General features: G+C 38.6%; 1 protein-coding gene across 1 annotated transcript in view; it reads left to right on the top strand.

Moving 5' to 3' along the window:
* The first annotated feature begins 1,201 nt into the window (after positions 1 to 1,201).
* Positions 1,202 to 22,596, top strand: part of SLC35A3 (solute carrier family 35 member A3) — a 28,639-nt gene continuing 7,244 nt past the window's right edge. The window contains exons 1-5 of the mRNA XM_084635940.1: positions 1,202 to 1,489; positions 17,814 to 18,018; positions 19,159 to 19,313; positions 19,394 to 19,516; positions 20,191 to 20,362. Coding sequence (XP_084492066.1) covers positions 17,832 to 18,018; positions 19,159 to 19,313; positions 19,394 to 19,516; positions 20,191 to 20,362 — 637 coding nt within the window. The 5' untranslated portion in view covers positions 1,202 to 1,489; positions 17,814 to 17,831. The remainder of the gene's footprint in view (positions 1,490 to 17,813; positions 18,019 to 19,158; positions 19,314 to 19,393; positions 19,517 to 20,190; positions 20,363 to 22,596) is intronic.

The raw sequence follows: 22,596 nt of genomic DNA, 5'->3' as shown, positions 1-22,596 counted from the left end.
TTCTTCCCATTAAATCTACAATTTATTTCCTCCTCCTCTTATCCCTGCTCCCCAGAACAATTAAAAGGTGGAACCAAACCAAACAGGTTTGCCAAACTTGGCATATTTGTGAGGCCAGACTGGTTTTTCCTGTCCAGCATGGAATTTCAGTTCAGTAGTTCAATCTTTTTTTTTTAAAAAAGCAAAAACTATTTCACTCTTAGTTACACATTTTTGCATATTACACATTTACAAAGCCTGGGATTTTTTTTTTCTATGCAAAAGAGCTTGTTACTAACTGTGCCTTCAATGCTAAACCTTATTTCCTTGAATTACAATGTTGAGCATGTGTAAGGACCATGTATGTCACACTTTACACATGGACAAGTGAATCATTTGATATTATTATGATGTTAAATGCTTACTGCTGTGAAAAGCATACAACAAACTATCGTTCCTATGAATTGGAGGCTTCCATCCAAACAGAGGGACAACACACAATGGACAGAGAGAGGAAGGTTCTTCCTTAGCATGTATTTTTTCTTTTTCACTTTAACATACTGGGGCACTGCCAAGTCACTACGTTTACAAAGTTCTTATTCAGGGGTGCAAGTAACACTCAACACTTACTGGTACGGGGGCGGGCTCCTCCACCCAGCCCACCTAGGGCTCCAGTGGCGATTTAAAGCACTTTAAGCAGGGTCCTTTGGCAGGGACCTAGGGATCTGGCAGGGCCGCCAACAGGGGGTGCAAAAGGGGCAGCTACTGGTGGCTACTTTTTACCGGTACGCCGTCGGGGCCTGGACTGGGTTACTTTCACCCCCTAATCGTATTACAGCATGGGTTACATTTTCTCTCCTCCTCGCTGACTTTCCATCACTCTCCCAGGCCATGACCTCCCCTCCCTGGCTCGGAGTATTGTTCCCCTGCGCTCTGACTCACAGGGCTTGGCACAGCAGATGTGTGCTTGGCCTGCCCCCTCTTCTCTTAGTACCTGTGGGGGGAGGCAGATTGTATCACCAGAATCACGCTGTCTCTGCCCCAACACCTGTACGACTGCTGGGCACTGACCTCGCAGCCCGTTACCCCCGATCACCCCGAGCTAGATACCGACAGGCCCCTGTGCCCCACACGTACACACACCGCCCCTAGCCCTGGCTCCTGTTTTTGACGCTGCCCTAAACCGACTCCTCCCGCAGCAACGGGCTGGCCGAGCCGGGGCGGGGCAGCCCAGCCCCTTCCTGCGGCGCACGAGGCGAGCCGGGGCCGAGCGGGCTCAGACCGAGCCGAGAGCGGAGCCAGCGACGCCGCACGCCGGGTCCTGGGAACGGAGCAAGTGGGGCAGCGGCTGCAGCCGGGGCCTTTGTGGAGCTGGACCGACCGGCACCGGGGCACCCGGAAGCGCGCGCACAGCGCCGGGCGGGCGGCTGCAGCGAGCGGAGCGCCGGGGGCAGCCCGAGCCGGCGGCGAGGGGCTGGCAGGGAGCGGGGCCGTGCTCCCAGCGCGGGAGGTGAGACGCTTCCTGGGTTCGGGGCGGGGCCTCAGCTCGGTCAGGGCCGGTACCGGGTAGCCACGGGACCGAGGGGCCGGGCATGGGGTAGCCCGGGAAAGGGGCTATATGGGGGCAGGGTACAGGTTAGGGTGGCCCAGGGGAGGAGAGGGGGGCAGGATATAGGATGGGGGTAGCCCCGGGGGAGGAGAGGGGATATGGGGGGGGCAGGATATAGGATGGGAGTAGCCCCGGGGGAGGAGAGGGGATATGGGGGGGGCAGGATATAGGATGGGGGTAGCCCCGGGGGAGGAGAGGGGATATGGGGGGGCAGGATATAGGATGGGGGTAGCCCCGGGGGAGGAGAGGGGATATGGGGGGGCAGGATATAGGATGGGGGTAGCCCCGGGGGAGGAGAGGGGATATACGGGGGGCAGGATATAGGATGGGGGTAGCCCCGGGGGAGGAGAGGGGATATACGGGGGTAGGGCACAGGATTGGGTTCGTCCCCAGGGGGGAAGAGAGGGGCTGTATGGGGGGCAGGGCACAGGATTGGGTTTGTCCCCAGGGGGGAAGAGAGGGGCTGTATGGGGGGGCAGGGCACGGAATTGGGGTAGCCCTGGGGGAGGAGGGTGGGCTGTATGGGGGGCAGGACACAGGATTGGGGTAGCCCCTGCGGGGGGAGAGGAGGGATTTATAGGGGGAGGGGGTGACGTGTGTGAGTGGAGGGTAGGTTATGATATTGGAGTAGCCCGGGGTAGAGGATAAATGATGGTTTGAGGAACAGGGAGTTGTGTGAAATAGTCAGGGAGAGGATGATGTGAGACCAGGAAGCAAAAAAACATGGACAGCAGATGTTTCTCAGTTCTGGACGATGAAATCCCAGTTGTCACTCATCTGTCTTGGATAGTTTCTCTGATTCACACCAATATAAAATACACATCCTTCCAAGTAGCACATAAATTAAACCACATTTAACACAGCACTAGGTATATTTTATAAGAAATATGTTGTAACATTGGAACTTTGTATGGGGCTTTTGAGATCAAAATTTTTACAATCTATATCAAGCAAACAGAAAATGAAGACAACAAAGGACACAGTAGGCCAAGAGTAAACAAAGATACTGAGAATTGGATCATATTTTGAATGAAGCTTATAATCTATATTTTAATTGAGAATGTGGCAGATCAGGGTATATAGTATGGGAAGGGAGGTCACTTGTGGAAAGTGAGGGGAAAGCAGTGACTTTTGAGGAAGAATTTGGAGGAGACAGAACATTTGGTACAATGAAAGAAGGATGTCATTTTGAGCAATGTGGAACACACATACAACAGACCATTCAAAAATTAAGCTTTTCCACAACAATGCCAATTCATCTGCATTGTACAGAGGTATAATTTTATTTGTAATTACTGTTTTTTGCTAATAAGCACCTGTGGGTTTGACTTCATTGCAACAGTTAGCTCAAGTGAGAGTGGCCACTCTGTGAAACAACACTACACAGAATTGTTATATTAGCAGTTATTCGTTGTGCTAAACCAGTCCGTAGCTTCATCCCCATTACTAGCTCAGTTAGCAGCAGCACTCATGATTCAGCCCATAACCTTGCAAGCTAGCTTGAGTTTAAAGCACTACTTAATTCAAATTGGAGGTTTTTGTGTGTGGACAGGAGTTGGGATGGGGGCAGTACTTGAGTTATACTTGGGACTAACACTGTAGTGAAGACAAGCCCTATGTATGTATTTATATTTGAGGTGGGGCCTGAACCAAAACCCAGAACTGAAGACCCCTCAAGTTTGGGGGAAATTTATATTAGGATCTGAATTTTGCAGCTGAGGCCTGTCTCTACAGTGATATATACAATGAATAGTACAGTGTATGCACTGTTTTTAAAAAAAAAAAAGAGGGAGAGAAAAATTTGATACCATATGCCTTACTGCCTATGTGGCAGACAGGGTTTGGTTTGATAACTGTTATATCAATATAAAACTTTTGCACCAGGATGCGTGTACAGTAACTCTGAATCTTATAAACACTATTGATATTAGATTCAACTCAACGACTTCCTCAATTTCCTACGTAAAGGAACACTGAATGTTTACAGGTTCAATATTTGATCTTGCTTACTTGTCGTCTAACTTGTGAGATCTTATTTCTGGGTTCTACATTTGTGTGTAAGAAGTGAGGTAGAGAAGGAGCTGCAGATTTAACCTCAGGTAACTTTAAATATGTCATGCAATACTTGAGGTTCTCAATTTCCAGTTCTTGCTGCACCCCAACCCTCTGCCCCAGCCCTGAGCTCCCTCCCACACTCTGAATCCCTCGGCTCCAGTATCCCCCACCACATTAATTTTGTTATGTGCACCAATATGAAGGTGATATGCCACACATCACTTCCACACATCACCTCCATATTGGTGCACATAAAATTAATTCCATACATGTGTGGGGAAAAATTAGAGAAAACACTGGTCCCCACGCTGCTAGGTTTTCTACAAATACTTAGGAAGAGACAGCTGTTGCCCCAAAGAAGTTACAGTAGTATTTGAAACTATGCAGAGGCAAGTGAGGATATCATTGGACTCCTTGTCAGACATCAGTGATGTTGGAGTCTTGCACTTCGATGTGCCAGCGTGTCAGTGACATACCCTCCCTATTCTTGAAGGGGCCCTAACTCTTAGCCACAGAAGACTATCTAATTGAAGCAAAGTTGAGAGGGAATTTTTAGCAAATAAGTTTTCTTGTGTAACTATCCTTTGAAGAATTTTTTAAAAATGCATTTTCTGACACTCAGTCATAGCAGCATGCTTGTAAAAGGGGGAAATATAGTATTGTGCTCTGGGAGTTCGGTAGCTGTGCTGGAACAAGATGGAATCATCGTGTTTTTTGTACTGGATGTGTTTTATATTCCCATCATGAAAATATTCAGTTGCAAGTTGTTGTTTTTTTTAAACTCCTTAACTGGATAGAAAAAGTAGAAAAGCTGCCCTTAGGAAAGCTCCTATTGAAAACAGAGCTTTGTTGAATGAGCAGGTTGTTCAGATTCTACAAGTGGAGAGAAACTTTGCTAGAGCATTTTTTTATTTAATGTGAAAACATTGCTGAAGAAAGTAAGTACCAAGAGAAATACACAGCTTGTTTTACGGTATTGTCTATAAAGCGCCTTACAAAGAGAATGAGTCACAAACAGAAGACCAAAAGAAAGTGACTGAGGTGAGATTTGAAATGATAAAATGATTTAATGGCTTGGATCGAAGAAGTTCCAGCTGTATGAAGATGTACATTTGAAAGTGTGCATGACAACTGTGGAGAGTTAATGGGAGGGGACAAAGAGGAAACCAATGTTAAAAGTGTGGTTTGAGAGTGGAGCAAGTCTGTGGAGAGTTTTTAAAACAAGAAGCATAGTAATTGGGATTAGTCCAAGTGAAATTATTTACAAAACCATTGTGACTTTGCACATATAGTATAGAGACTACATATGGGAAAAAATGTCATTTTTCTGACTTTTTACTATTTAGCTTGTAACATTGTAAAGTTTGTAACATTTAGGAAGTGTTAGTGAATATCTACATTTCAGCACATAAACTAGTTCAACAATACTTTTTGGTAGACTTTTAGTTATTAAGAATTTCTGTGCATTCTAATTGCCATCTGTGTACTGCTTCTCACTCACAGAATATTTTACTACCTTAGATATACTTTAGAGGTGTCGATTAATCACAGTTAACTCACGCGATTAACTAAAAAAAATCAACTGCTATTAAAAAAATTAATTACGATTAATTGTGCTGTTAAACAATAGAATACCAATTGAAATTTATTAAATATTTTGCATGTTTTTCTACATTTTCAAATATATTGATTTCTATTACAACACAGAATACAAAGTGTACAGTGCTAACTTTATATTATTTTTTATTACAAATATTTGCACTGTAAAAATGATAAACAAAAAAAATAGTATTTTTCAGTTCACCTTATACAATTACTGTAGTGCAGTCTCTATTGTGAAAGTGTAATTTACAAATGTAGATTTTTGTTATTGTACATAACTGCACTCAAAAACAGAACAGTGTAAAACTTTAGAGCCTACAAGTCCACTCAGTCCTACTTCTTGTTCAGCCAGTCGCTAAGACAAACAAGTTTGTTTACATTTATGGGAAATACTGCTGCCCTTTTTTTATTTACAATGTCACCTGAAAGTCAGAACAGGCGTTCGCATGGCACTTTTGTAGCCGGCGTTGCAAGGTATTTAAGTTCCAGATATGTTAAACATTCGTGTGCCCCTTCATGCTTCAGCTACCATTCCGGAGGACAGGCTTTCAAGCTGATGATGTTCATTAAAAAAATAGTGTGTTAATTAAATTTGTGACTGAACTCTTTGGGGGAGAATTGTGTGTCCCCCTGCTCTGTTTTACCTGCATTCTGCCATATATTTCATGTTATAGCAATCTCTGATGATGACCCAGCATGTGTTGTTTGATTTACGTACGCTGTCACTGCAGATTTGACAAAATGTAAAGAAGGTATGAATGTGAGATTTCTAAAAATAGCTACAGCACTCAACCCAAGGTTTAAGAATCTGAAGTGCCTTCCAAAATCTGAGAGGGATGAGGTGTGGAGCATGCTTTCAGAAGTCTTAAATGAGCAACACTCAGATGTGGAAACTACAGAACCTGAACCACCAAAAAAGAAAATCAACCTTCTGCTGTTGTCATCTGACTCAGATGATGGAAAATGAACATGCATCGGTCCGCTCTGCTTTGGATCGTTATTGAGCAGAATCCGTCATCAGCATGGATGCATATCCTCTGGAATGGTAATTGAAGCATGAAGGGATATATGAATCTTTAGCGCATCTGGCACGTAAATATCTTGCGACACTGGTTCTCACTTTCAGGTGATATTGTAAACAAGAAGTGGGCAGAATTGTCTCCTGCAAATGTAACCAAACTTGTTTGTCTGAGCAATTGGTTGAAGTAGGACTGAGTGGACTTGTAGGCTCTAAAGTTTTACATTGTTCGATTTTTGAATGTAGTTATTTTTTTGTACATAATTCGACATTTGTAAATTCAATTTTCATGATAAATAGATTGCACTACAGTACTTAGGTGAATTGAAAATACTGTTTTGTTTTTTTCAGTGCAAATTTGTAATCAACAATAAATATCATGTGAGCACTGTACACTTTGTAGTCTGTGTTTGTATTCGAAATCAATATATTTGAAAATGTAGAAAACATCCAAAAGTATTTAAATAAATGGTATTCTATTATTCTTTAACAGTGCAATTAATCGTGATTAATTTTTTTTAATTGCTTGACAGCCCTAATATACTTTATTGAACCTGTAGATCTTGTGCAGAATGACTTACTGATACACTCAGCTGCTGAAAAAGATTTAAGGAATAGAACCATCATACGAAAAATTTTAGTTTTGTTATTTTAAATAGCCTGTATTCATGTTATCTAATATGGGTGGAAGAGTAAAGCGTCAGAGTTGGACTGGAGTTTAGGAAGAAAGAGAAGGCACATATAACATTGTACAGAGAAATAACATTTGAAAATGCGTGCTTCAAATTGCATGTACCAGAAGCTTCATATTCTGTGCATTGCATCAGTTTTTAGTAGAATTCAGATAAACTGAGTGGAATCAAACCTTTCTTGTTTGTTTTCCCTTCCTTGTTTGCCAAAGTCTTGTTAATAACATTTCTCTCTGTAGTATATTTGTCAACGTGGCATTAACCACTCAGTTCATTTCCCTCTTTTGTCTTCCATTTTCAGGAAACGCAAACACAGGTGGTATGCACAAACCTGTTTAACTTGAAAAAATTTACGAACTCTTTCACCTTATTTATTACCTCTTTTTAATATCTTGTGGTGGGGTGCAGAACTTGAACTATAGTTAAGCTTACCCTCTGCATTTACTCAGGTCCTGAATCTGCAGTTCTCTACAGTCTCACTTTTTGCAGAAAGGCAGGTGTCTTGATTAAATGTTTTCGTGTTCTGATTTTTTTTTCTGTGCAAAAAGACATTGATAGTCAAATGTACTAACATTCCATTGGAGCAGAACGTCCTGTCAGTCAATGTTTATGTTCTAAAAAAGTCTCAACCCTGAAAATGTCAAATGAATTTAGTTTTTAGCCATCCTGAGTGCAGCTTGTGTTAGCAGATAATTGTCACTGTGAAGGCTGAAAATGTAACAATAAGAACAATTTGACACTGTTTTATTTTAAAATTTAACTTTCAGTAAAACAAAAAAGAAAAATAGATAAGATAGTAACAAAAGATGATTTTCTTGCCAAACATAATTATGAATCTGTACAAAGTAGTTTAAACATTTACTCCAGCTCTCTGTTACGGCACATGAAACAATGTTAACACAAACTTTGTGTTTACTCTCTATGTTGTTGTTTATGATCTACAGCCACAGACTAAGACCCTAATCTTGCAAGCTGTTACTGGTGGGCGAAAACCTGTAGCTGCATGAAGACCCAGGGTCTGTGTTGCAGGATTAGAGTCTAAAATGGAAATAAATATGCCTTCACTATTCTTTTTTTAAATGTCTCTGGTTCAATCAATACTGGAGCATTTTGAGGATGCATCAGTGTTTGCCAACGTTAAGTGCACCCTTATGTGTAGGCAGAATTTTATGAAGATGTCACCAGCATGCTTTAGTTCTACAACTGTAATACTTCCAGACTGAATCAGAGAGGTGCTGACCTCCTGCAGTTCACATTGCCTAAGTCCCTATGGACTTGCTCCTCAAAAGTACAGTGTGCCTGCAATTCCTGATGAGGCCTTTGGGAGCTGTAGACTCTAAAATTGTGAATTAATTATTTTTAAATCCCAGGGCCCGACAGAAAATAACAGTTAAAAGAATTGCAAGTGGATGATATCTAATAATAAAAGTAAGGAAATAATGAGGTATTATAGGAAGAATAGAGCAATAATATTCATAATCGTTGTAGGGCTGCTTTTGAGTACTGTATTAGTCATAACTGAGAACAAGACACTCAGATTTTTCTCAACTTGTAGTGAGAATAGTCTGACTTTTACAAATGCTTAATATCAGAATGTGAAAATCACAGTTGCATTGGAATTTGTAACAAATTCATTATTTAAATTTACTTATATAATGTTTTTGGAACTCGAGAACACAAAATATAGTTACTGCTACTAAACCTACATGCTCTGTTTTCAAGTTTTTCACAACTACCGTAGAAGTTTTGTGTCTTCGTAATCTTTCTACATCTAATTTAATGTTTCTGATTTCAGTAAGACTGTGACATTTTGTTAATTGGCTGAGAAAATATGACTCAATAGTAGTAGTATGATGATTAGTGTTGGTAGCTCAGTTATTTGTCAGGAAACTTCATAGTAAATCAGTTAGTTTTATTTAGTTTTATTATAGTCACTTAACTGACCCCTTTCTGCTTCCCACGACTCGTTAGCTAGCATGAGTGGTTACTTGTATTATACTTTGCCTGTTCCTCTGTGTAGTATAGAATCATAGAACTGAAAGGGACCTCGAGAGGTTGTCTAGTCCAGTCCCCTGCTCTCAAGGCAGGACTAAGTATTGTCTAGACCATCTCTGACAGGTGTTTGTTCACCTTCTCTTAAAAATCCCCAATGATGGAGATTCTGCAACCTCCCTAGGTAATTTATTCTAGTGCTTAACCACTCTGACAGTTAGGAACTTTTTCCTACGGTCCAACCTAAACCGCCCTTGCTGCAATTTAAGCCCATTGCTTCTTGTCCTATTCTCAGAGGTTAAGAAGAACAATTTTCCTCCCTCCTCCTTGTAACAACCTCTTATGTACTTGAAAATTGTTATCATGTCCTCTCCCAGTCTTCTCTTCTCCAGACTAAACAAACCCAATTTTTTCAGTCTTCCCTCATAGGTCATGTTTTCTAGACCTTTAATCATTTTTGTTGTTCTTCTCTGGTCTTTCTTCAGTTTGTCCACATCTGTCCTGAAATGTGGCGCCCAGAACTGGACCCAATACTCCAGTTGAGGCCTAATCAGCACGGAGTAGAGTGGAAGTATTATTTCTCGTGTCTTGCTTACAATACTCCTGATAATACATCCCAGAATGATGGTTGCTGCTGCTGCTTCTTTTTTTTTTTTTTTATTTCCAACAGTGTTACACTGTTGACTCATATTAAGCTTGTGATCCACTATGACCCCCAGATTGCTTTCCGCAGTACTCCTTCCTAGGCAGTAATTTCCCATTTTGTATGTGTGCAGCTGATTGTTCCTTCCTAAGTGGAGTACTTTGCATTTGTCCTTATTGAATTTCATCCTATGTACTGAGACCATTTCTCCTGTTTGTCCAGATCATTTTGAATTTTAATCCTGTTCCCCAAAGTACTTGCAATCCCTCCCAGCTTGGTATTGTCCACAAACTTTATAAGTGTACTCTCTCTGCCATTATCTAAAACATTGATGAAGATATTGAACAGAACCGGTCACAGAACCGATCCCTGCGGGAACCCATTCATTATGCCCTTTCAGCATGACTGCAAATCACAGATAACTACTCTCTGGGAACAATTTTCCAACCAGTTATGCACCCACCTTATAGTAGCTCCATCTAGGTTGTATTTCCCTAGTTTGTTTATGAGAAGGTCATGCAAGACAGTATCAAAAGCCTTACTAAAGTCAAGATATACCACTTCTACCGCTTCCCCCAATCCACAAGGCTTGTTACCCTGTCAAAGAAAGCTATCAGGTTGGTTTGACACGATTTGTTCTTGACAAATCCATGCTGACTGTTACTTATCACCTCACTATCTTCTAGGTGTTTACAAATTGATTTCTTAATTGTTTGCTCCATTATCTTTCTGGGTACAGAAGTTAAGCTGACTGGTCTGTAATTCCCCGGGTTGTCCTTATTTCCTTTTTTATAAATGGGCGCTATATTTGCCCTTTTCCAGTCTTTTGGAATGTCTCCTGTCTGCCATGACTTTTCAAAGATAATTGCTAATGGCTCAGATATCTCCTCAGTCAGTAATTTTTGTCTTGTTCTTTCCCTATTTTAGACTCTGATCCTACCTCATTTTCACTGGCATTCACTATGTTAGACGTCCAATCGCCACCAACCTTTTTGGTGAAAAGAGAAACAAGGAAGTAATTAAGCACCTCTGTCATTTCCACATTTTCTGTTATTGTCTTCCCCCCCCTCACTGAGTAATGGGCCTACTCTGTCCTTGGTCTTGCTCTTGCTTCTAATGTATTTGTAGAATGTTTTCTTGTTATCCTTTATGTCCCTAGCTAGTTTGATCTTATTTTGTGCCTTGGCCTTTCTAGTTTTGTCCCTGCATACTTGTGTTATTTGTTTATATTCATCCTTTGTAATTTGACCGAGTTTCCACTTTTTGTAGGACTCTTTTTTTTTTTTTTTTTTTGAGTTTTAGATCATTGAAGATCTCCTAGTTAAGCCAAGGTGGTCTCTTGCCAACTTCCTATCTTTCCTACGCAGTGGGATAGCTTGCTCTTGTGCCTTTAATAATGTCTCTTTGAAAAACTGCCAACTATCTTCAATTGTTTTTCCCCTTTGACTTGCTTCCCATGGGATTTTACCTACCAACTTCTTGAGTTTGCTAAAGTCTGCCTTCTTGAAATTCATTGTCTTTATTATGCTGTTCTCCCTCCTACCATTCCTTGATCACTCCCTCTACCATTTCATGATCACTATCACCCAAATTGCCTTCCACTTTCAAATTCTCAACCAGTTCCTCCCAATTTGTCAAAATCATCTAGAACAGCCTCTCCCCTCATAGCTTTCTCCACATTCTGAAATAAAAAATTGTCTCCAATACATTCCAAGAACTTGTTGAATAATCTGTGCCCTGCTGTGTTATTTCCCCAACAGGTGTCTGGGTAGTTGAAGTCCCCCATCACCACCAAGCCCTGTGCTTTGGATGATTTTGTTAGTTGCTTAAAAAAAGCCTCATCCACCTCTTCTTCCTGGTTTGGTGGTCTATAGTAGACCCCTACCATGACATCACCCTTGTTTTTTACCCCTTTTATCCTTACCCAGAGACTTTCAACAAGTCTATCTCTTATTTCTATCTCAACCGCAGTCCAAGTGTATACATTTTTAATATATAAGGCAACACCTCCTCCCTTTTTTCCCTGCCTGTCCTTCCTAAGCAAGCTGTACCCTTCTATACCAATATTCCAGCCATGCGTATAATGTTGTCATGTATATAATGTCACAATGCTTTCTCTTTTACCTTTTCATTTGGGCACTCCTTGTTTCAGTATTCTCTTCTTGCACTCACCACTTCTCTTTTTAATATTCCTGAAACAGTGTTTCTCAGATTGTAAAGCTGGCCTTTCTGGAGAAATTGTGTGTAGATAAGCTGTAGTAGGTGTGGGAAGAGGAATACAACAATTCAACTTGAACTATTCAAATCTAATGGAGGATATTGAATCATTTTGGATAATCTTAGTCTGCGGAAGAGAAGAATGAGGGGGGATTTGATAGCTGCTTTCAACTACCTGAAAGAGGGTTCGAAAGAGAATGGATCTAGACTGTTCTCAGTGGTAGCAGATGACAGAACAAGGAGTAATGGTTTCAAATTGCAGTGGGGGAGGTTTAGGTTGGATATTAGGAAAAACTTTTCCACTAGGAGGGTGGTGTAACACTGGAATGTGTTACCTAGGGGGGTGGTGGAATCTCCTTCCTTAGATATTTTTGAGGTCAGGCTTGACAAAGCCCTGGCTGGGATGATTTAATTGGGGATTGGTCCTGCTTTGAGCAGGGGGTTGGCCTAGATGACCTCCTGAGGTCCCTTCCAACCCTGATATTCTATGATTCTATGAATCGGAACACTGTCAGTGTGACTGATAGACACAGGAGCAAGGAGCCCAGAGTCAGATGACTGAAATTTGGATTATCGTGGTCAATTGCAGTGGTTTTTGTTTAGTTCTTGCCAAAAATAGAACGCAGTATTATTTTGTAGGGACCCCTCCATATATGATTTCTCTGTCTGTAGAGGCCAAATTGAAAATGACCTATCAAAAAAGGATCAGCCTGTCTCCATTCACATCATTGAGATACATTTCCCAAAACAATTTATCTTCTAATTTTTCCCTACAGAATACTTGTGTAACAATAAAAAACAGGTTTGCAGCGGGAGAGGGCTCACAACTTTTTCAGCGTTTCAGAAAGAAATGCTGTGACAGGTAGCAGAGCTGAACGCAGAGTATTGGCCTTCCTGATAGACAGTGGGCCAAATGTTCATTCCTGTGGAAAGTGTAAGTAAATAAGCTTTGTTTTGGGGGTTTTCTGTGAGGATTAGAGTAGGACAGAACCTTATTCCTTCCTAAGTTGTATATCACCAGTGGAAGTGCTCACATTGCTACTGCAGCAACTGCCACAGCCTTTGCACTCTCCTTCCAGGTGAAGTTGGCAAGTCATGGAATTGCTGTGGATGCCCCAGCTTTCAAAATCCCTTGAGTGGTATGGTATGAGGAGTCACCACATAGCATTGTTCTGTGGCACGCAGGGGGGGCTAAGTTCTCCTGTGCAGCATCTTTGCAGCTGGGACTTGCACTCAGTGGAACAGTGCTGGTTTTGCTGCTCTTGGAGCTTTCTGCAGATCTTCTAAAGGAATTGACCGTTAGTGAGCAAACAATGTATAGCTCACCAAAACTAGATAGAGTACATATAAAACACTTGATGAGGCCATACTACTTGGACATGAAGCTGCTGCTGAGTCCCTCCTTCCTAAAGGATGTTGGGGACCTTTTGAAGGGCCACTTCTGGGAAATTCTGTGGAGGATTCCAGCCTCCTGATGCTCCTGCAAAGAGAGCTGGGGGAGCGGGGCTACTGAGACCAGTGCAGTATATGGCAAAGAAAGAAAGGTATGATTTTAACATTTGTTGATATCCTAGTGTAGATAATGTATTTTGTAGTTTTAGCATGTTAGTTGGTTGAGGTAAACCCTGGCAGGAGCCTGGTTTCCAACAACCAGCTAATGTATTAAAACTGCAAATTGCCTTGTGTATGCTAGGATGTTTACACAGGGTTAAAAACACACTTTTTTTCTCGTGAAGACAAAGTACCTATGCCAACAAATTCTTAGCTTTGATTAGCCCTTCCCTCTGACTTAGGTGCTGCTGGCAGCCACTGCTACTTTGCAAGACATTAAAGTGCTGAGCACTCTGGCTCCAGCTTAGCAACTCACCTAAGCAGCATATGCTTGACTCCAAGCATATGAGTAGTCCCACTGAAGCCAATGAAACAATTCAGATGCTCAAAGTTCAGTACCCGTTTATGTGTTTCAGTGGATCCAAGTCCCAAGTTTGCACTAATTTGTATAAGCTGATACGTTATCCTTCTGGAAAAGAATGAGGAAAGACGCAAAGCTAATACACTTACTGGGAAGTTGCAAAGTTAAATGGGTGGGTGATTTATTGGAATGTGTAAGTTCAGTTGTTACACAGTTCCTGGCATGTGACTTTATCTGATATATAGCACCAGCCCTACACCCTAGAATTCAGTGTGATTATTGTGTACAAGCCTGTGTTGCTGAACACTGATGAGGCCACTTTTCATGGAATCTATTCTGAATTCAACTCTTAACTCAGAGAACAACCTTTTCTCTACATCACTGACCATACTTAGTTTATTTTGTGTCATTTGTAAAACTCTGTGGCTTCTTCAGGGAATATGAAATACAAATATGACGTTCTACTGCTACTACCTTTTTGAGGCACTTTATCCTGTTTAAAAATCTGCTTGGAAGTGGGGGAGAGAATTGGTTGAAAAAAATAACCCAAGAATTTGAGATCAATTTTAAGGAGGCAAGCTTAAATAAGTAATGTCACCGTCTTAAAATTTCTGTGTTCCTAATCATGGCAGTTAATGAAAGAAGATTGTACTCCAAAACAACATTTCTGTATGTATTTTTCACATTTGTCTAGTGTATGTTTTGTTTTGTTTTAATGGAAAAGCTTTTGTGATGGTATTTGTGATGCTGAATATTAATTTGACAATCATCATGGCTAAACCATTAGTGCTATTTTTAAATTACTTAATAAAATGATGTGTTTCAATAAATGGAAATGTGCAGTATTTTCTGATACTATAACCCATTTTAAAGATCATCTCAGAGCGCTGTTCAAAATTCCATCTGTAGGGATGACCTATATTTCAATATTCCATTGCTAGTTCACAGAATACAGAAGTTCATGATCAAAGGATTCTGCAAAGGTCTTTATTCTAATTTATATGTATTTATTTCAGAGGAATTTGGTTCAGAAGCATTTTAATTGTGAGTTTTAAGAGTGTATTTTAGGAGAAACACATATTCTCTTTAACCATCTAATGGTGATTGTGTAACCAGATCCCCAACACTCCTTGTTAAAAGAAAGGGTGGGCACGGTAGAAGGTAGGAGGAATTTTTTGATGTGAATGAAAATTGGCAAAGTTCTCATATTAATATGCAAGATCACCTTCAACCAAAAAAAGAAGAAGAAAATATGGTGGCTTGGAATTCAGACAATGTAATATGAAATTAATTTCATACGGTACTACTGGGTTTCAGCCCTAAGATCTGCTGGCTTCAGAAGCAATCTAATACAACGTGGACATGCTTGTAATCTCACACCTATGAAAATAAAACCGGGCAATATTAGGTCTCTTCTATACTGGGAAAATTAGCTCCTCTGTTTCACCATCAGTGTAGCTTCACTATCCCAGCAAATGAAGGCTGTAGTGTAGACAGGACTCAAGTGTTTGTCTACTGCATAGCCTCCACCATTGCTACCACAGGTGGAAAGTTATCCAAGTTTTCTTTGTGTAGACAGCCTAAGAATAATGTGCTTATCTCACAAACTCAAATATTGCCTTCTGCACCATTCCAGGTGTCAAAAACTCCAAGTGCAGAAATCTTCAGCTTTACCTTAACATCTTCTCTAAAATAATACATCTCCAATGCATTGAAGATATAAAAAAGTTGGAGTAGCATAAAACCGATAATTTAATATCAAATTATGTAAATAAATGATATTGTAGTAACTATCATTCATTTTCATATTTAGTTAAATAACTCAGTTTTTGCATTTATCTAAAACTGCTAAAAATCTTCAGTCTGCTGTACCTGATTGCCACAGCGTTAAGGTCAGACTTGCTGCAAAGTACATAGGGTCTTTATATTGCTCAATTCTGGTTAATGATCAACCAGATAATTTTCAACACCAGTAGTCCTGTATTACCTCCTTACTTCAAAAGTTTTTCTACTTGATTTATTCCAGTTCCAATGGGCTTTTACAAAAATGTATGCAGCCAGATACAACATGCTGCAAATAATCTTACTGCCCAGAGAACGGAAATGCAGTTAATCGCCGTCTGTGGCTGAATGGTTACAAATCTTGTCAAATTTATGTTGTTTCCTTAAGTACCCACAGTTTATAGCCACTTTACATACTTACCTGGAAAAAAACCTAAACTCTGAGACACCATATCTATATAAGACAGAATTATATTAATAATACAGCTGTCCAGATCTGGGAAAGAATAAGTGCAGTTTTATAAAATATATTTTGACACAAAACTGCAGTAATTTTAAAATAGCTTTAATTTCAGGTGCAAATTTTCAAAGGTACTTACATATTTTCTACATGTTCAGCTTTACACACGAGCCTGATACTTGTAAGTCAAGATTTCTATATCACCTGCGTGTGCATGTACACCTCTCCACCTTGTGCATGCATTGGGCATTGCATATATCAAGCACAGAAACTTAAAAATGTGGATCACGATGTCTTGTCTTGAATTTTACTCTTTGTTTATTCTACTTGGAGTAAATGTATGCTCCTGGACTTCCCTTTTTACCTTTTTTAAAAGTATTATGATTTTGGTTCAATATGCACATAGTGAATGCTGTAAATGGTACATTTTCCATGGAATGTAAAGTTTATGTGTCTTCTGTATGAGTCTGTTTGTATGGTAAGCATTCATAACTAATAACTGGGAGTAGAAGAAAATGAGGTAACTATAATGTACTTAATACCAGTGATACTGTTCTGGATTTCCTTGTTAACCTGAAACATTTTGCTAGCTCTCCTAAAACAGCTCTCCTAATCATCTCTCTTGCCTTCTGTACTAGGTGCTGCTTAGCTCAGATCTGATCAATACAGTGCTTAAAGTGATGGTAGTAACCAGAGGCCTATCTATTTTAGGATTCCTGATGTTGATTCAGCTTCACTGGTGTAATCAGTATTCGCTTCAGTGTATTTTCATACTGTAGACAGGGCATTTAGGCTTTGCCACTTGCTGATGTATTTGCAGAAGTGGGTTTTTGTTCTTTTCATCTTACTGATATGATGTAATTGAAATTACACCTGTAGTTTCAGTGTTAGCCTTTCTCGGGGCTACATAATTTGACATTGTTTGACAGACAGATAAATTTTCAGTACAAAGATTAGGTTCATCAACTTCACTGATGATAACTGGAGTTACTGTAAATGTAGTTAGTAACTATTGTACTGTGAAACATGTTAAGCATGTGCATAAGTGTTGGCAGGTTTAGGGCCTTTCTCAACATTTCAGATGTTTCTAAAGTAGAAATTTGAGGGACTATCTTACTCTAATTGGTAAATTAGAAGATAATATATAGAAATGTATAGTGGGAGAACCTGCATTAATAGCTATCATAAAGATGTCTGTGACATTTTTCATTACCCAGAGCAAATATAAAGAATATTTCATTTTAATACAATAATCAGCATATTGTTTCTGCCATCACTGCAATGTTTGTTGTTGAATCTATATTCTTCTTATCTATAATAGTGTATTATGAAAAGCATTTAAGGTTTTTAGGCTTTTATATCCCTTTTTATTAACATTGTCAAATTAATTTATTTGTTTCAATAGATCTTTGAATGTGCAAGGAACTGTTTTATTCATGACCGCCATGTTACTATACTAAACTTTATTAAGTGGAATATTTACTTTTCATAATCTTTTAAGTATCAAAGTCCTATTTAAACAAGTTTATTCCACCCTTGACTGTAATGAAGTATTGCATAGTAATAATAAAAACTGAGTGAGACTCGAGAGCATTATTATAGCAGATGTTTCTTATGTAATAATTATTCTTCTTAAGATTTGGTAGTATCACCATACATTATTTTACTACACCCAGCCCCCAGGAAATGAATTCGTTCTTTACACCATTGTTTTCTGATTAGGGAATTGGATAGTCAAACTCTCTTAATTCCCTTCAGTGAATACCCTGGATACCCTTTAAAAATGCTAATTCACAGAGGAACTGTCTGTTTTTGGTTTTAACTTTTAATTTTTTTCTTTTTTATTCTGTTTCAGGAAAGTGAAAGTCAAGCAATGTCTACCAATTTAAAATACCTTTCCTTGGGGATCCTCGTCTTTCAGACCACTAGTTTAGTTTTGACTATGCGATATTCTCGGACATTGAAAGAGGAAGGACCTCGTTACTTATCCTCTACTGCAGTAGTTGTTGCTGAATTTTTGAAGATTATGGCCTGCATTTTATTGGTCTACAAAGATAGCAGTATGTTTCATGTTTTAATCTAGGAGTAGCTTTCCTATATTTTATTAATTGTTGTATTTTGGTGACAGCTGCAAAAACAGGTGCTCAAATGCTGTGATGATAAGGAGTTATGTGAATGCCAAGACAGAGAGAACAAAAGATTGCCCTTCCCACCTCAAAATATGTGAAAAGAAGATCTAAAACCCTTTCTATGAGAAAGTTAACCTACAAGCAGGAAAGACCTCTGTTTGCACCTCATACCTAAGCACACAATATAATCTTTTGTAAATTTTGTATAAATATATACCCAAAAGATTCCACTTGACGGGCCATGGATGTAGGGTAAGAACTGTTGTTCTGGTAACAGGCCTGTACCTTCTCTTCACCCAGAAAGCATCTTTAGAGAAGAACAAATAGGAGTAGGAGAAAGGGAAGGTTCTAAGCTGTAAATGTGCTTGAAGCATAAGTGACAAGTGCATGAGCCACAGTGAGGTCATGCAAGCATGAAAGGAGAGAAGCTGTTTCAGTATTACAGAAAGAAGCACAATATTTAAGATCAAAAGAACTCGCTGTATTTTCAAACTCACTTTAGTTCTCACATTGTATGTTTTATATGGCACAATCATTTTCCTCTTTCCAGAACCTCAATATCTTGTCCTTGATTTTCAACTCTCAAACAAAAATCTTCACATCTCGTTCAAGTGACATATCCATAAACACATAAGGGGTTTTCAGAACCTCGGTATAAATTTAAAGAAAAGATTGAGCTGCAAAATGAAGCGATGTTGAAGTTTCAAGTGGAAAGATTTCTACTTAATTGCTTTTTTCTCTTTTTTTAGGAAGCCTTATTAAATTCTTAGTCACAGAAATTGTAATCAGCATGGGATTTATGAACATTATTTTGGATAATTGTTTCAGCTTTAGTATTTTGGGCTAATGCAGACACTTTGCTATCATACAAAGTATCAGGAGTTGCATACCTTATAGAATCAATGTAAAAACCTGAGAAAGATCATACAGCATTTTGAGTTTTCTGAAGACAAAAGTTGTCGTGAAAAGTGTGTAGCAATCTGAGAAAGCTGTTACAATTTGTAGCCCTCCCATTTTCCGTGTCTCTTTTTTTTAATCTTTATCTCTTTTTTTATTATTTCTTTTGAGTAGAGTGCAATTTACGGGCTCTGAACAGGGTGCTACATGATGAAATTCTTAACAAGCCTATGGAAACACTTAAACTTGCTATTCCATCAGGGATTTATACTCTCCAGAATAACTTGCTGTATGTAGCACTGTCAAATCTAGATGCAGCCACTTATCAGGTATTGTGTTTTTAGATTTTTCCATAATTGTACAGACAAAAAATGGGTTGTATAGTAATTACTTTATTTTCTCTTTTCAGGTCACATATCAATTAAAAATTCTTACTACAGCATTATTTTCTGTGTCCATGCTAAGTAAGAAATTAGGTGTATACCAGTGGTTATCGTTAGTGATTTTGATGACGGGAGTTGCATTTGTACAGGTAAATATTAATAGTATGTGTCCAAGTTATTTGGGAATACTTTTATTCTTTTTATTAAGGAACACAAGTATTTGAAAGTAGGTAATTATATTGTGCCCCGAGAACTAACAGAGTCAAATACAAAGTTTCCAAAATTTCCAGGGTAGAATCATAGGATAGGAGAGTTTGCTGAGATGGATTAAAATTTTTTTGTCTGCTCTGAAGTTTTTGAGTTACTTTTTTATTTTTTTAACCTCTTATAGTTCTTAAGAGACTTTTCAATATGCCTTTGCCTACAGCTTTGCATCATTTTTGTAAAATAATAAACATAATACACACGAACACTATATATAATATCTATCCTGCCATTCATAAAATATCTTGGGTGAAATCCTGGCCCTGTTGAAACTAATGAGAGTTTTGCCGTTAATTTCAGTGAACACAGAATTTCATCCCTTATTCAACAAGATACAAAGGAAAAAATGTTAACGGTAGATTTGGCTGAAATTTTCAAAAATATGGGATAACAGAATACAAGACTTGACAATAATACAATAAACCTCTCTGCATTTATCAGCAGTATAGACCATTGATAGAAAACAAACTTGCATTCTATAAACATTAAAACTTAATTTTATGAAATAATTTGTATCATTTTTTAAAATGTACACACACGGTTTTGTTTTTACACTTAGTGGCCCTCAGATTCTCAATCAACAACAACTAAAGAGTTGTCAGCAGGATCTCAATTTGTTGGTCTTATAGCAGTCCTTATAGCCTGCTTTTCAAGTGGATTTGCTGGGGTTTATTTTGAGAAAATTTTAAAAGAAACCAAACAGTCTGTCTGGATCAGAAACATCCAACTTGGTAAGTCCAGTTTTGGCCATTTAAAAAAGAGATACTGCGTTTAAATGAACAGTGAACAAAATTCAGTTATACAGTAAAATAAGTATAATCATATTTTATCATGCTGTGGATAATCAAATTATTACACAAACATTTAGCAAGATTGATATCTATTTTGCTAACAGGAATGCCAGGAGTTGCACCCTGCTCTAAACTCACTTAGTGTATTTAACTTGCTAATTCAACACTTGTAAGTTTGTTTACTTTGATTAAAAATGGAGACTAATGGGTTCTAGAGAACAGCTAGAATATAGCCAATTGAATTTGGACTGTGGAGCATTTCAGATAAGGGTATCCTATGTGACTTATTTGAAAGATGATGTGATTGTCTTGTAAAGTAATTAAGTAATATGTGTCCAGTAATATGAATCCAACACTTTTCATAAATACTGAATTGATTTCAAAAGTATTGACACTATCTAATGAGGGTTTTATAGAATTTAGACATACAGTAGAACAAAATAAATGTTTAAAGCTATATTTTTATAAGAATGTAAAAGTAAACATAACTCCTATATCTCTGACTATAGGGATTATAGATTGACATTTTTAAAGACACAGTGAACTCCTTTATTACCCACATTTGTTCACATGGATGAACTATGATCCTAGCTCTCAGTGCTCGGATCATGATTCTACCACCTCACTATCCTCATCTACTGCATGCTCTATCTCTCTCACACCACCCATCTCAAAAGTGGTTCTGAATCCCCTGGAAATGGCTTTTGAAGATGACAGGGACAATCCATTCCAAACTGGCTTCCGCTCCCTTTGAAACCAGTTTCCTCACATGGGTGGAAAACAGCAATACCTCTCCTTGATCCCCTGCCTCCTAACTGGTCATGGAAGGAGACACCCTTCTTCTTCTAGTAGGCAGAGGATGGACATATAATCTCCACCTATTTTGCAACTGTACTCTATTAGTATTTACATTTAAGTAAATGCCTCCAGCAGGATTTGAACTCTTTTATTTTTCCTTTGAGCTCTCCTTGTTGCAATGAATTGAACTAAAAATATTCATAATTTGACTAGAACATAGAGAAGAGTGTTATAAGATTTGAATACACTTTGAAAAGGTATTTTAATTTCGGGAACTGTATATATTCTTAATCATTCAAGATGGAGGGAAAATTAATGCACTTGTTTACTTATGGTTACTTACTGTTGTATGTAATTGAACAGTCTTAATCTATTTTCTGGTTCCTTTCCTCCTGCTTAACAGGAAAACAGGATTTACTATACTTCTAACTGTCTACACACACACGCACGGTCTGAATACATTAGTTATGCTTACTGTCTCTTATGGTCCCACAGATTTGGTCTCACCCACCCTTTGCATGGCATAGAATTTATGTGGAGGGTGAGAACTTGCACTGAATCTTGGGTTTTCAGATGTGGACCACAATCACAGTCCAAATACTTTGTAGGGGAACCCTACAAGTTTATTTGAACCAGGCCAAGTCTAAAATTTAACTAAAACTCTGGAGTCACCCTCACTGTAAGGATCTAATAGCAATGCACACATTTGAAATGATTACAAAGTAAATATTCATAACTATGTTGAAAAGCGATAATTCTTTGATAAATTGTTCTTCAGATTTTCTTCTATAATGCAGAAAGGAATCTACAAATACAGACAAGTTTATCAGTTTGATGTTGTCCCTGTCCCCCTCTCGTACCCTCCCCCCTCAATGTTCCATTACTTGGTATATGAGAACAATTACGTTCTCAAAACAGGGTTTTAAAGTGACTGCATGGGGTAATGATACATTGAGCTATGAATTTAAATTTGAGGTTTATAATAGTGAAAGGCATGTCAGCTTTTTCAGAAAAATATTTAAAATTTTCAGTTATTTTAACTTAAGCTGATGCAATAGTTTGAATAATGTCTGTTTCATTATGTTAAATGTTTAGAAAGTTTTTAAGTTTTCTATTCAGAAATTAAAGAAATATTCGTCACGATTTCCTTTTTAAATATTTTTCTAAAATTTGTATAATACAGGATCACGATCTAACAGATTTTTTCCCCCCATCATTTATTTCTGTGAAGTAATACTCTAACACTTCCAGTTCCAGTACAAACACAACATTCAGGAGAAATTCTGTAACAACAAATGCATTTATGAAATAGAACTTTAAAAAAAAAAATAAGGAAACAGATTTTAAGCTTCTTAAAGGTTCATTATAAACTGCAA

The sequence above is a fragment of the Lepidochelys olivacea genome, assembly GCF_965140295.1.
Source record: "Lepidochelys olivacea isolate rLepOli2 genome assembly, chromosome: 8".
NCBI classification, from domain to species: domain Eukaryota; kingdom Metazoa; phylum Chordata; order Testudines; family Cheloniidae; genus Lepidochelys; species Lepidochelys olivacea.
The sequence above is the reverse complement of the archived record's forward strand: the minus strand, read 5'-3'. Positions and strand labels throughout refer to the sequence as shown.